Consider the following 17,555-nt stretch of genomic DNA (forward strand, 5'->3'; position numbering starts at 1 on the left):
AATGTGAGTACTGAGGGCAATGATCTTGCCCCTCAGTACTGCCTTAGCTGTGTCCCATAGGTTTCTTTTTGATGTATTTTCATTGTCATTGTGGCTTATGAATTCATTAATTTCATCTTTAATTTGGTCTGTGGTCCAAGGGTTGGATAACAGTGTGGGGTTTAGCCTCCAAGAATGTGTATAGCCTCTCTGGTAGCCATTGTTATTGAGGGTTACCTTTAATCCACTGTGGTCAGATATAATACATAGGATGACATCAATACTTTTGTATTTGCTGAGGTTCTTTGTGTGGGCTATGACATGGTCTATTTTGGAGTATGATCCATGGGCTGCTGAGAAGAAGGTGTATTGGGTCTCTGTAGGGTGGAAGATTCTGTATAGATCTGTCAGATCCATTTGGGATATGGTGTTACTTAGGTCCTCAGCTCCCTTGCCAATCCTCAGGGTGTTGGATCTGTCTCTTGGAGAGAGTGGGGTATTAAAGTCACCCACTATGATTGTCTTTGAGTCTATCTTGTTCTGTAGTTCTGTGAGAATTTGCTTGACATAGGTAGGGCCTCTTTTGTTCGGTGAGTATACATTAATCACCGTGATGTCTTGATTCTGGATTTTTCCTTGTATTAAAATGTAGTGCCCTTCTTTGTCTTTTTGAGTTGATTTTAATGAGAAGTGCAGCTTGTCTGAGATCAGGATGTCTACTCCTGCCGTTTTGGTAGGCGCGTTTGCTTGGAAGATCTTGCTCTATCCTTCCATTCGGAGCCTGTTTTTTTTTTTTTTTTTTTTTTTTTGGCCAGTCCTGGGCCTTGGACTCAGGGCCTGAGCACTGTCCCTGGCTTCTTCCCGCTCAAGGCTAGCACTCTGCCACTAGAGCCACAGCGCCGCTTCTGGCCATTTTCTGTATATGTGGTGCTGGGGAATCGAACCTAGGGCCTCGTGTATCCGAGGCAGGCACTCTTGCCACTAGGCTATATCCCCAGCCCCTCGGAGCCTGTTTTTATCTCTTGCTGTAAGGTGTATCTCTTGTAGACAACAGATGGCAACTTTTTGTTTGTGGATCCATTCTGCCAGTCTGCTCCTCTTTATCAGAGAGTTTATACCATTTATATTCACAGAGATCAAGGATAAGAGTGTTTTTTCTCCTTCCATTTTCTTGTTAGGCTGTTTTTCCTCTTTCTTTTATTCTTGTCTTTAGTGAGCTGCTCTTTCTGTTGGGCTCTGGCTGTTTTAGTCTCTTTCTGTTTCTGTCTGTGTGTCCTGTACGATTTCTGTTGGGTGGGGTTCCCCTCTTAGAATTCTCTGTCGGGCTGGTTTTTTATTCACATACTCCTTTAGATCCTCTTTGCTATGGAAAGATCTGGTTTTCCCCTCGAATATGAACTCCAGCTTCACTGGATATTTTATTCTAGGTTGGCAGTTATTGGCCTGTAGGACTTGGATGGTGTTCTTCCATTCTCTTTGCGCGTCGTAGGTTTGTGTGGAGAGGTCTGCTGTTATTCAGATCCTCTTCCCATTGTAATAAATTTCTTTCTTCGCTTTGGCTGAATTCAGAATTTGCTCTTTATTCTTGAGAACTGAAGTCTTGATTATTCTGTGCCTGGGCGAGGCTTTTCTAGGGTCTGGTCTGCCAGGTGTTCTGTAGGCTTCGGTTACCTGGATGAGGTCCCTTGTGAGATTGGGGAAGTTTTCTGCAATCACTTTATTGAAAATATGTTGAAGCCCTCTGCTCTGGTATTTGGCTCCTTTTCTATTCCAATTATGGGTAGATTATATCTCTTGTATTTGTCCACTAACTCCTGGATTTGTCTGCCCTGGATCTTTACCGTTTCTTAGATTGTGGTAATTTTCTGGTCCTTATCAGCTGCATCATCATCCAAGAGAGAAATTCTGGCTTCAATATGGTCAATTCTTTGTGCTATGGATTCAAGTGCGGAGTTTATGGATGTCAGGGAGCTATTTATGGTTGCCAGATCAGCTCTGATCGTGGAAATTTCTTCCTTTAAAGAGTTGTATTTTAAATCTATTTTTTCAGGCATTTCACTTCTCAGGATGTTAAGGTCTTCTTTAACAGAGGTTTGCACTGTATCTATTTTTGCTTCCATTTCTTTCTTGGCTTCCTAGAGGTCCTTCGAGACTTCCACTCTAAACTCCTGGAATTGTTTTCTGATTTCGTTTCTGAGGCTTTACATTATTTCTGCTATCATAGACTCAGTTGTTTTTTTATTCTCCATCTCCTCTTCAGTCGTACTGCTTTTTGGAGCTGGCGAGTTGGCTTGCCCTTTGATGAAATTGGTTATATTTCTTTGTGATTTGTGCATCTAGAGATCTGAGTGTGGCTTCTCTGGTTTGGGTTTGTGCTGGTTCCCGCTGGTCCATCAGTGGGAGACTTGTTTGTGTCCTGCCTCTGGGTTTGAGTTTGGCCAATGGGTGAGCGTGACTGTCTCGGTTGTTGCCGAGGTGGTCACCCTCACTGCACTTGGGGGTGGGTAGGTTCTGTGTCTTTCTGTGCAGGACAGTGTCCTGCTGCTGTGTTGTGCTGACCCTAGCGTGCCCCTGGTGGGGGTTTGCGAGTCGCTGATTCAGTGTGGCATGATGGCTTTTCTCTTCTTTGGTTCTTTTTTCCACTCGGTATCTTGGTCAGAGGAGCTCACCTCTCAGGCGGTTCGCCCACCTGTGTGGATTGCTCTGGGGCCAGTGTTGTTGAGGGGTGGCCCACCCACTTGTGCGAAGTGTGCCAATCTGGGTGGGTGCTGCCGCTGGGGGGCTCTGCACTCCTGTGCGGGTGTGCCTGTCAGAGTTGGCGCTGCAGCTGGGGAGCCCTGCCCACCTGTGCGGGGTACGCCTACCAGAGCAGGCCCCGGGTTGTTGGGGTGTGCTTATGCCCTCCTGTGTGTTTGCTGTGGGGGGTCGGTATGTGTGGGCCCCATTAGGATCAAGTGTCCGGGCGCGGGTTGGTGCCCCCAGGCTCTGCGCCTCCGCTGCAAGGGGGGCATGTGATCGGGTCCAGGTGTCCCTGCTGGGCTGGCATTGCCCACCAGCGAGCCTGTGCCTTTTGCAAAAAGTCCATGAGGACCAAGTGCCTCAGGTGGGGCTTCCAATGCCTGCCGGTCCCCAGGCCCCTGTTGTCGAGGGGGCAGGGCCAGTGCGGCTGGTTCAGGCTCCCCTGCTGCCTTGGCACTGCTCTGCCCCTGCTAGCTCCTGTGTCCTCCCAGAGTCTGAAGGGACCTTTTGCTGCCTGATTTGGGGGTTATTTGTTCCCTCGATGTGGGGAGGGGGAAGGAGGGAGTTCTAGCTTCTTTGTAGGGTTTGTGTCTCTGATAGCTGGTCTCTGGTTGGGGGAGGGGGTAATGGGGAACTTACTGGTCCTGGATTATGTGTGTGTCCCGTGCTGTTGTTGGCCCTTCAGGGCTGTGGTACTGGGGTGCGGTGATCGGTCGTTTGGTGGTGGCGGCCCCGGCTCTTCCCTTTTGCACCGCCTGGTTCCCCGCTGCTCACTTCCCATCCTGGCCGTGTGGTCCCACACCTCCCATCCACCGCAAGTCTGTCTCGATCGGTCCGTGCACCCCCTGGGGTCCGTGGAGTCCTGCTGTCTGGACTCTGTGCTCCTAGCGTGACTTTTTGGCAGTCGATTTGTTGGCGCCCGGTCCCCTTTCCCAGCCTGGCCCTGTTCGGGCAGGGTCGGCGGGTGCGGGGAGGCTACTCTGGAGATTTTCTGGCTCCGTGCAGATTATAGGCTCTTCTTTTTTTATTTTTATTTTTCGTTTCTTGTGTTTCTCTGTTCCTTCTGGCTGTTGGGTTTGCTGGGTTCTTGATGGGGTGTTGGGTGCTGGAGTTCCCAGCTCGCTATTCAGTTGGAGCGAGTTGGGGTGCCTCCCTACTGTGGCAGCGCCATCTTCCCCCTCTCCTTTCCTTTATATCTTTTCTTTTTTGTCATCTTTTTCTATGATGTCTCAAACAAAAAAACACCAAAAAAAAAAAAAGAAAAAAACCCAAAAAATAAACTCCTTCTAGAGAGTTCATGTGATATGTTTGGGTTTTGAAGACTTGTTCTTCTGAGGTTATATATTTTATAGCCTGAGTTTGTGGTGTGGTAACAGAGCAGCTCCTTAGTAATCTTCTCCAGTGTATGTTATATGTGAATCAAAAAGGGAGGTTTGCTTACCCTTGAGGACTCTCAGTATAGCCTTCACTTAGTATAAGAGATTGGCAGTGTATAGTTGAAAATTATTTTGGCGCATGCATCTATTAGGGCTATTAAGTAATTGCCTTAAAAATCTGTTCTTAGAGGGTTAATACCACAGGTAGGTAAATAAAAACATGAGATGTTCCTTTTATTCCTTTGTTGTTACAATTAATAAACCAAACAATCAGTGTGCAATATGCCTTTCTTCAGGGTTTAATATTTTACCCCCTCAGCATTAGAGAATTGAGGTGTTATTTTTTTTTTTCTTGAGGAAATGCTAATTTTGTAGAGCAGTAATTGCAAGACAGTATTTGGTTATTTAGAGGTAGTGTGTTAGAAACTGGAAGTACAATTCAGAGAGAAATGCTTTCTCTTCTATTAGTTAATATTGGTAAATTTTATTGTTTTGGGGTTTTTTTTTGGCCAGTCCTGGGCCTTGGACTCAGAGCCTGAGCACGGTCCCTGGCTTCTTTCAGCTCAAGGCTAGCACTCTGCCACCTGGGCCACAGCGCCCCTTCTGGCCGTTTTCCATATATGTGGTGCTGGGGAATCGAACTGAGAGCTTCATGTGTAGGAGGCAAGCACTCTTGCCACAAGGCCATATTCCCAGCCCTGGGTTTGTTTTTTTTAACATCTTGGTGCTATTAGTCAGATCTAATTTCTGGAATTTAGTAAAATTCACACTTACATAAGAGGTATATAGTGAACTTCATACTATGATTTATGGCTTTTTAAGTAATAATTCTTTCTTTTTTTTTTGGCCAGTCCTGGGCCTTGGACTCAGGGCCTGAGCACTGTCCCTGGCTTCCTTTTGCTCAAGGCTAGCACTCTGCCACTTGAGCCACAGCACCACTTCTGGCCGTTTTCTGTATATGTGGTGCTGGGGAATCAAACCCAGGGCCTCATGTATACGAGGCAAGCTCTCTTGCCACTAGGCCATATCCCCAGCCCCTATTTCTTTCCACTTAACGCTGAGGATAATGTAAGTGGAACTCTGGTTCCCCACTTCTGATGTTTCTGTGCATGTGGCAGGAACTATAGTAGAGGAACACCCCTGCCTGCCTTCTCCCTGCCCAAGCAGGAACTGCCTGGGAGGAAGTGTAAACCGTGACTAGCTCAGCCCCTTCTTCAGGGAGCTAGCTGCCTGTGAAAGCCCTGTTCTTCCATCCTGTGAGTTTTACAGCAGCACCAAACACATGAAGGGCCTTTGTGGTTTTCTAATGCCGCTTGTGACTAGGTGGGTGAGTCTGTTTAATTCTGTGCTTCAGTAGTAACAAACCCATTGTTTCTGCTCACCTCAGCCAGAGGTTAAAGTCTTTTGGCATGATAATAAAGGTGATATTTTGAAAGCCTGCCTGCCTTTTTCCTGGAATTCATTGTTCATTTTATGCAAAGCTCTGTATGGACTTGGGGAGCCAGTCAGTTATGCCAGTGTCCTTGCAACTAGCTCTGATTTCTTACAACAGTCCTGAAAGTCATTCCTTCCAGATGAAGAAAGCAGAGTCCTATGAAAGTAAATCATTTCACAAAATCAAGTTTTATTTGGCACCCTGATCAGGCTAACTCCCAAACCTGAGACTTTATGGACCTGCTGTGAATAAAAATACTACAGTTAAAAGCTTTTAAAGGACTTAGCATAATATAAAGCACTGAATAGTATGGATGCTCTTTGTTCTTTTGTAGCCTGGCATTGTTGTAGTTATAAATAAAAAGCATTTCCATGAATCCTGCATTCACTGGGGCTTGCCCACCTCCTCCAGTTTCTCTTACTGACTTCACTCTACCAGTACTTTTTAACCATCATGGGGCTTCTGGGCTTTTTCCTGTGGCTGGAATGCCCTTTCCCTTGGTTCCACTTTGTCTGGTTAGCTTCACATGACCCTTCAGATCTCACTTCAGTTGTTACTTCATGTGTTACTTCATGGGAGCTGTCGCCAGTCCAGCCACCTGGATCTTTCCCTTTCCCATACAGGCCATCATTGGCAGCTTTGTGTTTTTTACAAGCCTGCGTTCCCCAGATGACACCAGGAAATACCACAACTAGTTTCCTTTTGTTCATCTTGTGAAGCCTAGTATCTAGACCCACTGTTAGCAAACCAAGGATGATGCCCCAAAACTGATTGCTGAGTGAATAGTAGGCATAGTGTTTAATGACATTTCTTAGCTTTGCTCTCTGTTGTTCACTCCTAATGCAACTACCATGTTATAGATAACTTCTCTCTAATAGAATGCAAAATATGTAGAGAGCTGGCATCTGTAGCCTTTTGTGGATTTAAACTCTTGGAAGCATAGAATGGGTTTCGAAGTATGAGTAACTATAAGAGTTCCGTGATAAGAAAAGATAAAAATGGACTAGCAGTGGGACCTACTTTATGTGGTGCTGTGAAATGTTCTCGTGTCACATTTCAGCGTTAGGTGGTATTTATTAAACATCACTTTCTCTTTGGTTTTTGTGTATTTGAGAAAAACATCATAAAGTTTAGATTAGTCCTCTAGATCTGGTCATTAGGAATGTAGTAATCTCAGTGTAGTTTTAGTACTTTTTGTTTTTTGTTTGTTTTTGGTACTTGGGGTTGAACTCAGAGCTTGTGCTCGGTAGGCAAATGCAGTATAAATTTATCCATTTCACCAGCCCCTTTTGTGTTAGTTCTTTTTTAAGAAAGGGTCTTGTTTCATGCCCAGATGAAGCTGTTGTGATCCTGTTTGCTTCTCGATATCATAGGGATGACAGGTGCTCACCTCTGCACTCAGTGTGTGTCCCCTGTAGCTGGGAAAACAAGTGTGTGCCACCATTCCTGCCATTGGTTGGTATGGTCTCATGAACGTGTTTGTGTGTGTGTCTGTGTGTGTATCTTGGTGCTGGAGTTTGAACTCAGATCCTTACTTTCTCAACTATTTTTCTCATGGCTGGTGCTGTACCACTTAAACCATACTACTAGTTATAGCTTTTAACTGTGTAATTGAAAAAAAATAGTGTTATAGGCTGGTCTGCTTGGGCTGGCTCTAAACATCAGTCCTCAGATCTCAGCCTCCTGAATATTTAGTGTTACAGATGTGAGCCACAGACACTACTCTTATGAACTTTTTTTTTTTTTGGCTATCCCCAAACTGTAATTCCCCATCTTTGTCTCTCCAGTAGCTAGGATTACAGATTTGTGCCAAAACGTGGGAATTAGTATTATTCTTGATAAATTATTTATTTCTTCATATATAAATTGAGATCAGCAGTGTGGCAGTGGTGACTTAATTTTATTTCCTATCCAAGCATACAAAATATGAGATAAAACGTTATAAAAAGACCAAACATTGATAAGAGAGCAAAGTAAAGTTGAGCTAATTTAACATAATTAATATCTTGAAAGGGTGAAAGCAAGACATTTCTGCACACTGTTTTGTATCCCTCAATCTTGGAAGTGTTGTACTGGGCAAAATTACAATTTTCGGCCAGCTGTTCTCATAAAACAACTTCCCAAAGGCCATGAACAACCAAACAAAAAATGCAGAAGCGTGATATTGATCATGCATTATCATGTGCCCTACTGTTTGGATATGACAGTTGATATGGAGTTTTGGTTTTTCTTTTGTCTTTCCCATCCCATTGATGCAGGGCATTGATGTTCGAGATGCTCCTCTGAAGGAAATAAAGGTGACTAGTTCCAGAAGATTCATAGCTTCATTTAATGTGGTGAACACCACCAAGCGAGATGCTGGGAAGTACCGCTGCATGATTCGCACAGAAGGAGGTGTTGGGATATCAAACTATGCAGAATTGGTAGTTAAAGGTATTTAATGTGTTCTTTATACCCCCCAATAGTCTATGAAAATAGATATGTTAGATGGTGGTTAGTTTATTATTTGTTTAAACCTCAAGCTTTTTCTGCACAGTAGTTTGATGATAGGCTACATTGATGGATTGCATTTTAAGTAGAAATTTTGCATGTGAGCAATATTTTTGAAAAATGCAAGTTATTTATGTTGGCTTAGTTGCATATAAAGCAAAGAATGTGCTCTTGGCAAGGTCTTCTGCCAGCTCTATATATACAGATTAAAAGCTATAAATTTTTTTAAGAAATGAAAAATTTCTTACTGATAGAAAATCACTTAAAATGCAAATATTCAGCAGCTAGGGTGTTTATGATAGCAGGATGGTTAATAAAATGAAACAGTATCAGTATAAAAATGTTCCGTTATATCAGACCAGCCATATTGATAATACTGTCTCAACATTCATAATGTCCCAGTTAGGCTCTATTACTATATTTTGCATGACTGGCAAATTGAGTCATTATATTTAAGAAGGTGAGGGATGAGGGAAGAGAAAGAGGGGAAACAAGTTTCCTTTGGCTGCCTTAATGCTTTTTTTAATCGGCTGACAATTTTATTATCAAACAACTTGGGCAATTTTGGGTTACATATAGAATAATTGAGACTTAGAGATGTACCAGGAAGCCATTTTAGGCAATGGTAGTAGATCATTCTGTTCCTTTTAAGAGAACATAATAATGCCTTATTGTGTGTGTGTGTGTGTGTGCGCGTGAGCACGTGTGCACACACACGCATGCCCATATGGAAGAATGGAAGCCAGAGCTTTGAATATGTGTTACTATTGAACTGCCCCACTGCCTATATCTGTGCTTTATTTTTTTAAGTTACCCTTTCGTATTAAGTATAGAATTGGTAAAGTGGTCATCAGCAGATTCCTTTATTTAGGCCATTTTAAACTATGCTGGGTTCAAATTCCTGAATTAGCTTTGAGGGCACAGGCCAGTGGCTTGCCCTCTCTGTGCATCTGTTCTCTTGTATATGAGACAAACAGTAATGACAGGGTTGTGAGAGGAGACACATATGGAAAGCACACCTGTGGCAGTTAAAATGTGTGCCGAATAAGCCGCCTGACATGTCAGGGCCACGAACCGGGAGGCAGAGGGTGATGTTCTTATTATCTGACTTGGTAAAGATATCTGTGGTTTATATTGGAGAATGAATGGCAGAGCTACCTTTCCAAATTCTAAAAAAATATTAGAGATAATTTTTTTTAGGAAAGGAGAAAAGAAATGTCATAGATAATGTGGTCATAGTCAGATGATCATCACTATTTTACTCAATTTTCTTCTGGATGTTTCTTATGGCTATTCGTCAATGATCATTATAGTGTGCATAGTTATTATATCTTCATTTTTGGCAATTCATGTGAATATTTTCCCACATAGTGATGTTGTCTTTCCAACCATTAGTTTCTGATAGCTTAATCATTTTTTCAAGTAAACTCATTGTAATTCACTTGAACATTTTCTCATTATTGGATATTTAGGTGATTTTCATCTGTTTACTTGAATAAATTTGAGAAGTTTAATAGAGAAAATAAAGAAATACATGCTTTTTTTTGCTGTTGTTCCTCCATTTTTCTGCCACAGCCACATGGAGAAGCTCCCAGACATAGCTTTTTATTATGAAAGATGTAGCTGGTTTGGGCATTTTTTCTGGCACAAGGTCACTACTGCATAGTCACATACAACTTAGGAGACACAATGCTAGTTCACTTGGGGCTCTCCCTTGAGAAGTATTCACTACAGCATGATGGTTGTTCAGTGTAGGGAAGTGTGCATTAAGAATATGTATTTGAATCATGTATTTTTGTCACAGACTCTTGGGCATTTTGGTTTTTCTGAAACTTGGATTGGCTTGCCTGTCTAAAGATTTGATACAGTTAAAATAGTTTCTTTTAAAAAATTACCTCTTTGAGCTGGACACAATTCTCTGCCTTAGCTCTGGTACCTCAGAGCATGGAGCTCCCGAGGACTGGACATGAACCCCATTGCAATCTATAGCTTGGTATTGTGGCATGTACCTCCTTTCCAGCTGAGACCCAGAGAACTGCAGTCCTAGGACAGCCCAGGATTCCTCCAAAAAGTTTTTGGGACCTCTATTAGTGTTTTCTCATTCCAAGCACAAAGTCCTGAATTCAAATTCTAGTACCACCAATAAATAAATGAACAAAACGCAACCTTAATAATGTTAATTTATAAGCAAACCAGAAATGTCTAGTCTTCCAGAACATAGAAAGAAAGAATGAATGGGTTCTTGTTTATGTTTGTGTGGCTGGCACATATGCCTGTCTTAGGGCAGCCTCGTATTTCTCTAGCTCTGCTTGCTGCACCTGCTTGCCTTCCCTACTTGCTGGCATGCATATAGGGCTGAGATATGAGCTTTGTCTTCTCCTTCAATTATCATTTTAAGCCTATTTTATATATCATATATATTATTTTTTGGAAAATGTGACAACATACTGGATTCTGCTAGTTGAAAGAACTTATTTCTTTGAGGCAATGACTTTAAGATATACAATAATATTTTACACCTCTTGTGCAGTTTTTTATATGTCATGTAGTATGTGTGCTGCTCCTACTTTGTGAAGAGAAAAAGCTAAATTCCATAAAGTCTATAATTATGTTAGGATCACATGCTGATTTAATGTCCACTCCCCAAAGGACAAGGACATAAAAATATTTCTACAGTGCATGTAAACATTCTTGTATGTCAGTTTCAGCATTTACTTCTGTACAATATAATTTATGTGTTTAAATTACCTATACTGAAATGTAATGATGACATATATGCATCAGCCATTACCATCTACTTAAAATCAGTCCATATATTTATATGTATGGATTTTCTCATTTCTGGTAGCTGGTGTTATAGGTCCCTAATCCCAGCTCCTCTGGTGATAGAGGCAAAGAGGAAAATGGTGCTAGGCTTTCTCAGACGAAAGTAGCATGAGACCTTATGTAAAAAACAAACTAAGAAAAGCAAAATGTCTGAGTTCAGAAGTGCAAAAGTAGACCCCTTGCCTTTAAGTATGAGAACCTGAATTCATTCGCCAATACTTAAAAAAAAAAAACCTAGGAAATGGTATTTTGCATTGCCATTATTCTTACTAACCAATCTTCATGCCTTCCCTCTGTGAAATTCTGTTCAAAATTTTTTTTTTTTTTTTTTTTTTGGCCAGTCCTGGGCCTTGGACTCAGGGCCTGAGCACTGTCCCTGGCTTCTTCCGGCTCAAGGCTAGCACTCTGCCACTTGAGCCACAGCGCCGCTTCTGGCCGTTTTCTGTATATGTGGTGCTGGGGAATCGAACCTAGGGCCTCGTGTATCCGAGGCAGGCACTCTTGCCACTAGGCTATATCCCCAGCCCCTCAAAATTTTAATATTGACTTTTTTGTAGTTTATTCTTTCTTTGATTAACCAAAAGTCCTTTTGATTGTCTGTTCCATTTGTTTCCGTGTTATTGATGAATCATTTCATTTAGCATTTGAGTTTCTTTTCTCTATGGGAAATTCAAATAGAAAATACACTCTTGACAAAAAAAATACATTGAAGTCATGTCTTTTTAGGATTCTAAGTAATGATATTCTAAATGAGCTACTTAGTTTAAAATAGCACTTAAAAACTCTTGCTATCATTTGTATCTTGAAAGTAATTAAAGGCTCAGTTTATGGCTATGCAAATGTCTTAGGATGTGTTGTAAAAGGCCTGGTTCTTGTCCTGATTCAAGAAATTGTCTAATTATAGGAATAATTGTTAAGTCATTGTGAGTTATGTCAGAATTATGCATAGCAAAAACTTTAACAATGGAAACAAGTTTAGTATCTTCACATTACATTTATATTCCTTAAATGAAATCTGTTAAAAAATTTCATGCCTTATTTTGACTTATTCTAATGTATTATTTCATATTCAATGTAACTTGGCAAAACTAAACATAAAAAGAACAAAAATATTGCAACTCAACAAAAGAATGGATGCTGCTGATTTCTTAGCTGGTCTGGAAATTGAACTGATAGCATCTCAGGTTCAGGCCTCTGATGGTACTAACTTTCCTAAGGTGATGCTAGCAGGAATCAGGTTGTCTGGATTGTCCATGTCTTTCTTCCTTGGAGAAGGAAGAAGTTTCCCCAAGCAAGCCATATGCCAGTAATAGATTGGGGCAGCCTTTATTTTCCACGTATTTGTAGAAGCAAAATGAAAAAGAACAGAAACATCTCTCAAAAAGCACAAACTACCTGTAGAAACACTTTGGAGAAAATCAACAGATCTTATGTTGTTCATATGAGATGACTTATTGAAGCATAAGCATGTGACTTTGTAGAGTGACCTTGTTTTTTATGGGGTGGGGACAACTAACAAGGTCATTGGCATGTAGTTAACCTTTATATGGCACTTCAAGAGCCATTCACCTGGCATGTAACTGATGGAGTGGGGAAAGGATTTTTACTAAGAAGGCCAAGGCCTCTTCTGCCTTTTCACACAGTGATGGGGAGCCAGTCAGTCTTGGGTTATCAGTATAGTGAGAGAGACTTCTTTGGGTTGTAAAGAGACTTTGCCCAATGGCAAAGATATTTTCCAGCTGGACCTGGTATGTTCTTTGATTTTCTTTCTATTCATACATTTAATAAGGCTTGTCACTGGACATTCACTGAACATTAGCAGTGGCAGACTCTTATTTTCCAGAAAATTCAATTCTCCTTCAGACAGCTGAGCTTATTGTGGTAGGTATTTTTGTTGTTATTTTTGAGACTTTGAGTCATCTCAAAAAATGACTTTATGCTGAGACAAACCATAATTTCAGCAATGTTTATTAAATGATAGTGTCTTTGGGATATAAATATAAGAGCACTCAATGATGTAGAGAAAACTCTACTACCTTTGATTTTCAAAGATTCTCAAAAAGAGTTTGACAGTGGAATGCTTGCTGCTGTTTCATGCCACCACCATGATAGCTTTCATAGTGACTTCTTGGTAAATCACAGGTCTGTGTAGCTGAGTAAAATGAGTTATGTCCAACAGTAATTAGGGATAGATCTTTTTAATCAAGATAGATTGTGGTTCTTGTTTATGTGGATGTTTGGAAACTTGGTCTTTCTGTGTTGCACAATTTTTGTAGGCTCCAGTGATCCAGCTCAACCTCCTAGGTAGATGAGACTAAATTTGCCCAACTCAAGTTAGACTTTTAAAAGCATTTTGTTTTTACAACTGTGAACTTTGTGAAATCTTTCTGTTTTGCTCAGGGCTAGCATTTTTGTCACTTAAGCCACATCTCCATTTCCAACTTTTTGGTCATTAATTGGAGATATGAGTCTCATGAGTTTTTCTGCTCAGAACTGTGATAATCAGATCTCAGCCTCCTGAGTAGCAAGGATTACAAGCATGAGCCACTGGCACCCAGCTGTATCAACTGTGTCTTTAACATCATGATTTCATTTCCTTTAGGCATATGCTTAGGAAATAGAATACGAGATCATGTGTCCAGCATCCAACAACTGTGTTTATTCTTCTTAAGTGGAAAGGAACCATTTTCATTAGTTCATCCTTTATATTTTAATGGTGTTTGCCTTTTAATCATTGACACACATTTAGCTTTTTTCCAACTAAAGACATAAGTGTTTGAAAAGTGGCTCTGCTTTGCTTTTCAGAACCCCCTGTTCCCATTGCCCCACCCCAGCTTGCTTCTGTGGGAGCGACCTACCTGTGGATACAACTCAACGCCAACTCCATCAATGGGGATGGGCCTATTGTGGCTCGAGAGGTGGAGTACTGCACAGCCAGTGGGAGCTGGAATGACCGGCAGCCAGTGGATTCTACCAGTTACAAAATTGGGCACCTTGACCCAGATACAGAATATGAGATTAGTGTACTCCTCACCAGACCAGGAGAGGGTGGTACAGGATCTCCTGGACCAGCCCTCAGGACAAGGACCAAGTGTGCTGGTGAGTATGAAGATAAATTTCATTAAGCATCATGGTCTTTTGGGGCATTGGCCAACAATATTGGGATCATAAGGTCATTTGTGTTTCCCCGGCTATGTCCATATCCTATGTGTAGATAAAAATTCCCTTGTCCCTGAGAATAGTAAGCTAATAGTTTATGAACTTTGGAACCTGGAGACAATATCTTTCAGCTCAACTCCACCTCTTTTTCTGTTCTTGTTGTGGGTGCCATGTAGTTATACCAGAATGATCCCTAAAGATCTCAACAACTATCTACTTGAATGATGTATCCTCAAGGGCCAGGTCCTCCTTGTCTTATTTTTAAAGTTAATGTGGTTATAATCTGGGAAAAGGACTTTTGGAACAAGAGATTTCCTCTTAGGTTGAGAGCTGTGTTTTTACTAATAGATGAGTGGTATGATACAGGGCTGATGGGCAGCGACTGGAGACCCATTTGGAACAGGAACATGAGTGATTGGTGGGCTGTGTGGAGTCTTACATTCTTATATTAGGAAGTCCATATTGTACAGTTTTAATAAAATAAGGTTGATGAAGGGTAAACTTTCTGGTCTTTGGAAAATCAGAATGTGAAAAAAGCTCTCATTGGAGGTCTCCAAGTTGTTTCTGAGCTGTGATTAAGGTAGAAAACAACACTGGCTCCTAAAGTTCTGTTTTGTCATAGACATCGAGAGTACTTTTGCTGAGTTGTGTGCAGTGCTGAGAGGAGACTCCATGAAGCTTGTTGAATTCAGAACATCAGTGCTGATGTTACATTTCTTTGTAAAACTTTAAAACTATAGGCACTTGGTGTCAGGGTTTCCATAACCACAGATTGAACCAAACTCAAACAGAAAATATTTGGAAAACAGATCTATACTGTGTGCAGACTTTATTCTTGCCATTACATTTCATTTGCATTGTATTAGGCATTATGAGTAATCTGGAGATTAGTTATATACTTACATATTGCAGAATGAGTGGAAGGGTTGTGCAGGCACTACATCATTTTATGTAAGGAACTAAGGAAACAATATATATTCAGGAATATTTGTATCTATAGAGGATCCTGGAACTAATCCCTCCAGGAAAACTGTTCTTAGCGCCATCTATTTGGTAATATTATAAGAAATGATTGAAGGTGCTTTCATTTGGTCTTTGTAGTATAGATTATACTGCTTATAGTAAGTCAAGTACTCATAGGAAAGTTCTAATTTTTCTTTAAAGATCTTTGTTAAAGCCTGCGTCACTGGCCCACACCTGTAATTCTATTTACTCAGGAAGCTGAGATATAAGGATCATAGTTCAAAGACAGCCTGGGCAGAAAAATCCATGAAACTGATCTCCAATTAACCACAAAAAGCTAAAACTTGAGTTGTGTCTAAAGTGGTAAAATGCCAACCTTGAGCAGAGAAATCAGGGACAGCACTGAGGCCCAATGTTCAAGTTCCAGAACTGGCACCAAAAAAAAAAAAAAAAGAAAGAAACGTATTTATTTTAGAGAAGGGAAAAATGTGTATTATTTTGTTTTAGTTTTTTGGCTTTTTTCTGTTTTTTTTTTTCTCCCAGAGATTTCTTTATTGAATTCAGTGGTAGGCTATTTTAGCAGACCCTGCCTTGGCTGTGCTGTACATCATCCATGAGTTTCTACCCTATTCCCCTCTCAAACCCTCCATGCTGTAGTCAGAACTGTTCTTCTGGATTGGTGCTTCCACAGTCCTCTTCAGTGACTCTAAGGAGAAAAGAAGTTCTAGTTCTTTTTTCTCCCTCTATTTTCTAAATCTGTCATCTGCTCCCTCTCCCTCTCACTAATGTATTACTCTCCTTCACCCATTCCATCCCCCCCTTGATATTTTTATTAGGATCCATCAGTTTGACAAATGAGTTTCATTCTGACATAAGCATATGTGTACAATGAACTCTGCTCAGACTCACTTCCTCTATCAGTCTCCCTCATCCTCTCTTTCCTCTGCCTAAAACAGTCTTAACAAGCTTCATTGTTCCATTTTCACACATGCCTACTAGGTATTTTTCATGATTTTTATATCATCATATCATTTGTTATCATACAGCTGTAGCTTTGCATATCATGTCTTATGTCTTTTTACAATATAAGAATAGCTTTCAAGTTCCTTAATTGTGGCTCATGAAGCCTCCAAGGCTCTGTCCTGTGGTGACCTGAACCCTCTGTGCCTTTCCATCCACTTCAAAGCACCTTCTGTGTTATTTCAGAGAGTTCTCTTTGGGGACCCGGTGATACATAGATTTTCCTCTCTCTGCAAGGAAGTTAGGACTTTGTTTTCTCATTGGAGAGGAAATATGTGTGATTTGGATCATTGTGGTCACTAGCAGCCCCACGTAGTCAGTGTTCCCAGTCCTGTTCTTTTTTTCCATATTTTTGCCTGTTCTTTTGATTTTGTCCCTGTGCATTTAGCTATTAATATATTATTATATATATTTCTCAATTATTATTCATGTGTATATTCTCAGGAAACCCTTTGATAATACTGAATCATGTAGAAAGATAGAGCTCTTAGAGACACAGTATCTCATAATAGAGTACTAGTCCGTTTTAAGAAATAAAAGGCCCACCAGCACTAAGCCTTAAAGAATTAGACCTTAGCTGAGCAAGCGGCCTTAGTGATGAAGCACCCTGTCCACATGGTGGTCGCCAACTGCACACAACACTGTTGCCAAGCTCCAACACAGGATGTTTCAGCAAGTTACCACCGGGCAAGCCAGCCTTTGAAAAATGAAGGTCATGTATTAGATGAGAGAATCAAAGTTAGAAATAAGAGGAGGCCTGTTGTTGGGCTGGGGGAAGAAGAAAGAGATACAGCTCACCTTTTACTGACCTGAGGCTTTTGAAAAAAGGTCACTGATGGCTGCTGGTGATGTGTGCAGACCCATGGAAAACAGAGACAAAAGGGACAGATGCTGTAAACTCTAGACTGGAAAATACACATGGGTTCCCAACTGTCATTCATTCAGATGGTTTGTTGAGGTTTATGGTGTTTATACAGAACAAGACATGGCTTTGATATACGTGTCAAAGGCTTGTCTTTCTATAGCTGTATATGGAAGTGAATCTGATAGGATGGGAAGTTGAAAAAATGAATGTAAACTTATCCCTTGTGGTTTAAACAGCCAAGGGTATCAGTGAACAAGTCAGATCGGTAAAACTGAGCAATACCATAAAGAAGACATGAAGGATGTGACTTGCATGAACATGAATCTGTGATAAGTAATTAATTTAAATATTCTGTTTTGTATTTATTACTCCAGTAAGGATATTGCCTTTCTCCTCCCCAAGAAGCTATTATAATCTTTGGTTGCATTAGAAAAACAAAATGTCCATATTGAGGCGGTAGCCTTCTACCAGTGCTGGTAGTATTCCTGCAATCTTAACGTGTTTTTTTCTGGTTCATGCATTTGAAAACCAGCTGTGTTGAGGAAAAGTCAATCAGCATCAGATAGGTTGTGTACTTTGCTCAACTCAAGAGGAGTCATGGAAAGATGAGATGAGTTACTTGTGACTACTGAGCAGGAGCCGAGCGTTGCATAGTGAATTTGGAGCTGAATAGTGAGAAACTGATGTCGTAGAAGATGATTTT

General features: G+C 40.9%; 1 protein-coding gene across 8 annotated transcripts in view; it reads left to right on the plus strand.

Annotated features, from left to right (window-relative positions):
* Positions 1-17,555, plus strand: part of Ptprm (protein tyrosine phosphatase receptor type M) — a 767,348-nt gene that overhangs the window by 325,289 nt on the left and 424,504 nt on the right. For 7 of the 8 annotated variants that reach the window (XM_048363182.1, XM_048363174.1, XM_048363176.1 and 4 more), the window contains exons 6-7: positions 7,788-7,962; positions 13,651-13,944. In XM_048363182.1, the coding sequence (XP_048219139.1) occupies positions 7,788-7,962; positions 13,651-13,944 (469 nt within the window). Of the gene's footprint in view, positions 1-5,162; positions 5,418-7,787; positions 7,963-13,650; positions 13,945-17,555 lie in introns of those variants that run through there. The other variant, XM_048363181.1, reaches the window with a different exon arrangement.

Source organism: Perognathus longimembris, chromosome 15, assembly GCF_023159225.1.
Source record: "Perognathus longimembris pacificus isolate PPM17 chromosome 15, ASM2315922v1, whole genome shotgun sequence".
In the NCBI taxonomy this organism is placed as follows: Eukaryota; Metazoa; Chordata; class Mammalia; order Rodentia; family Heteromyidae; genus Perognathus; species Perognathus longimembris.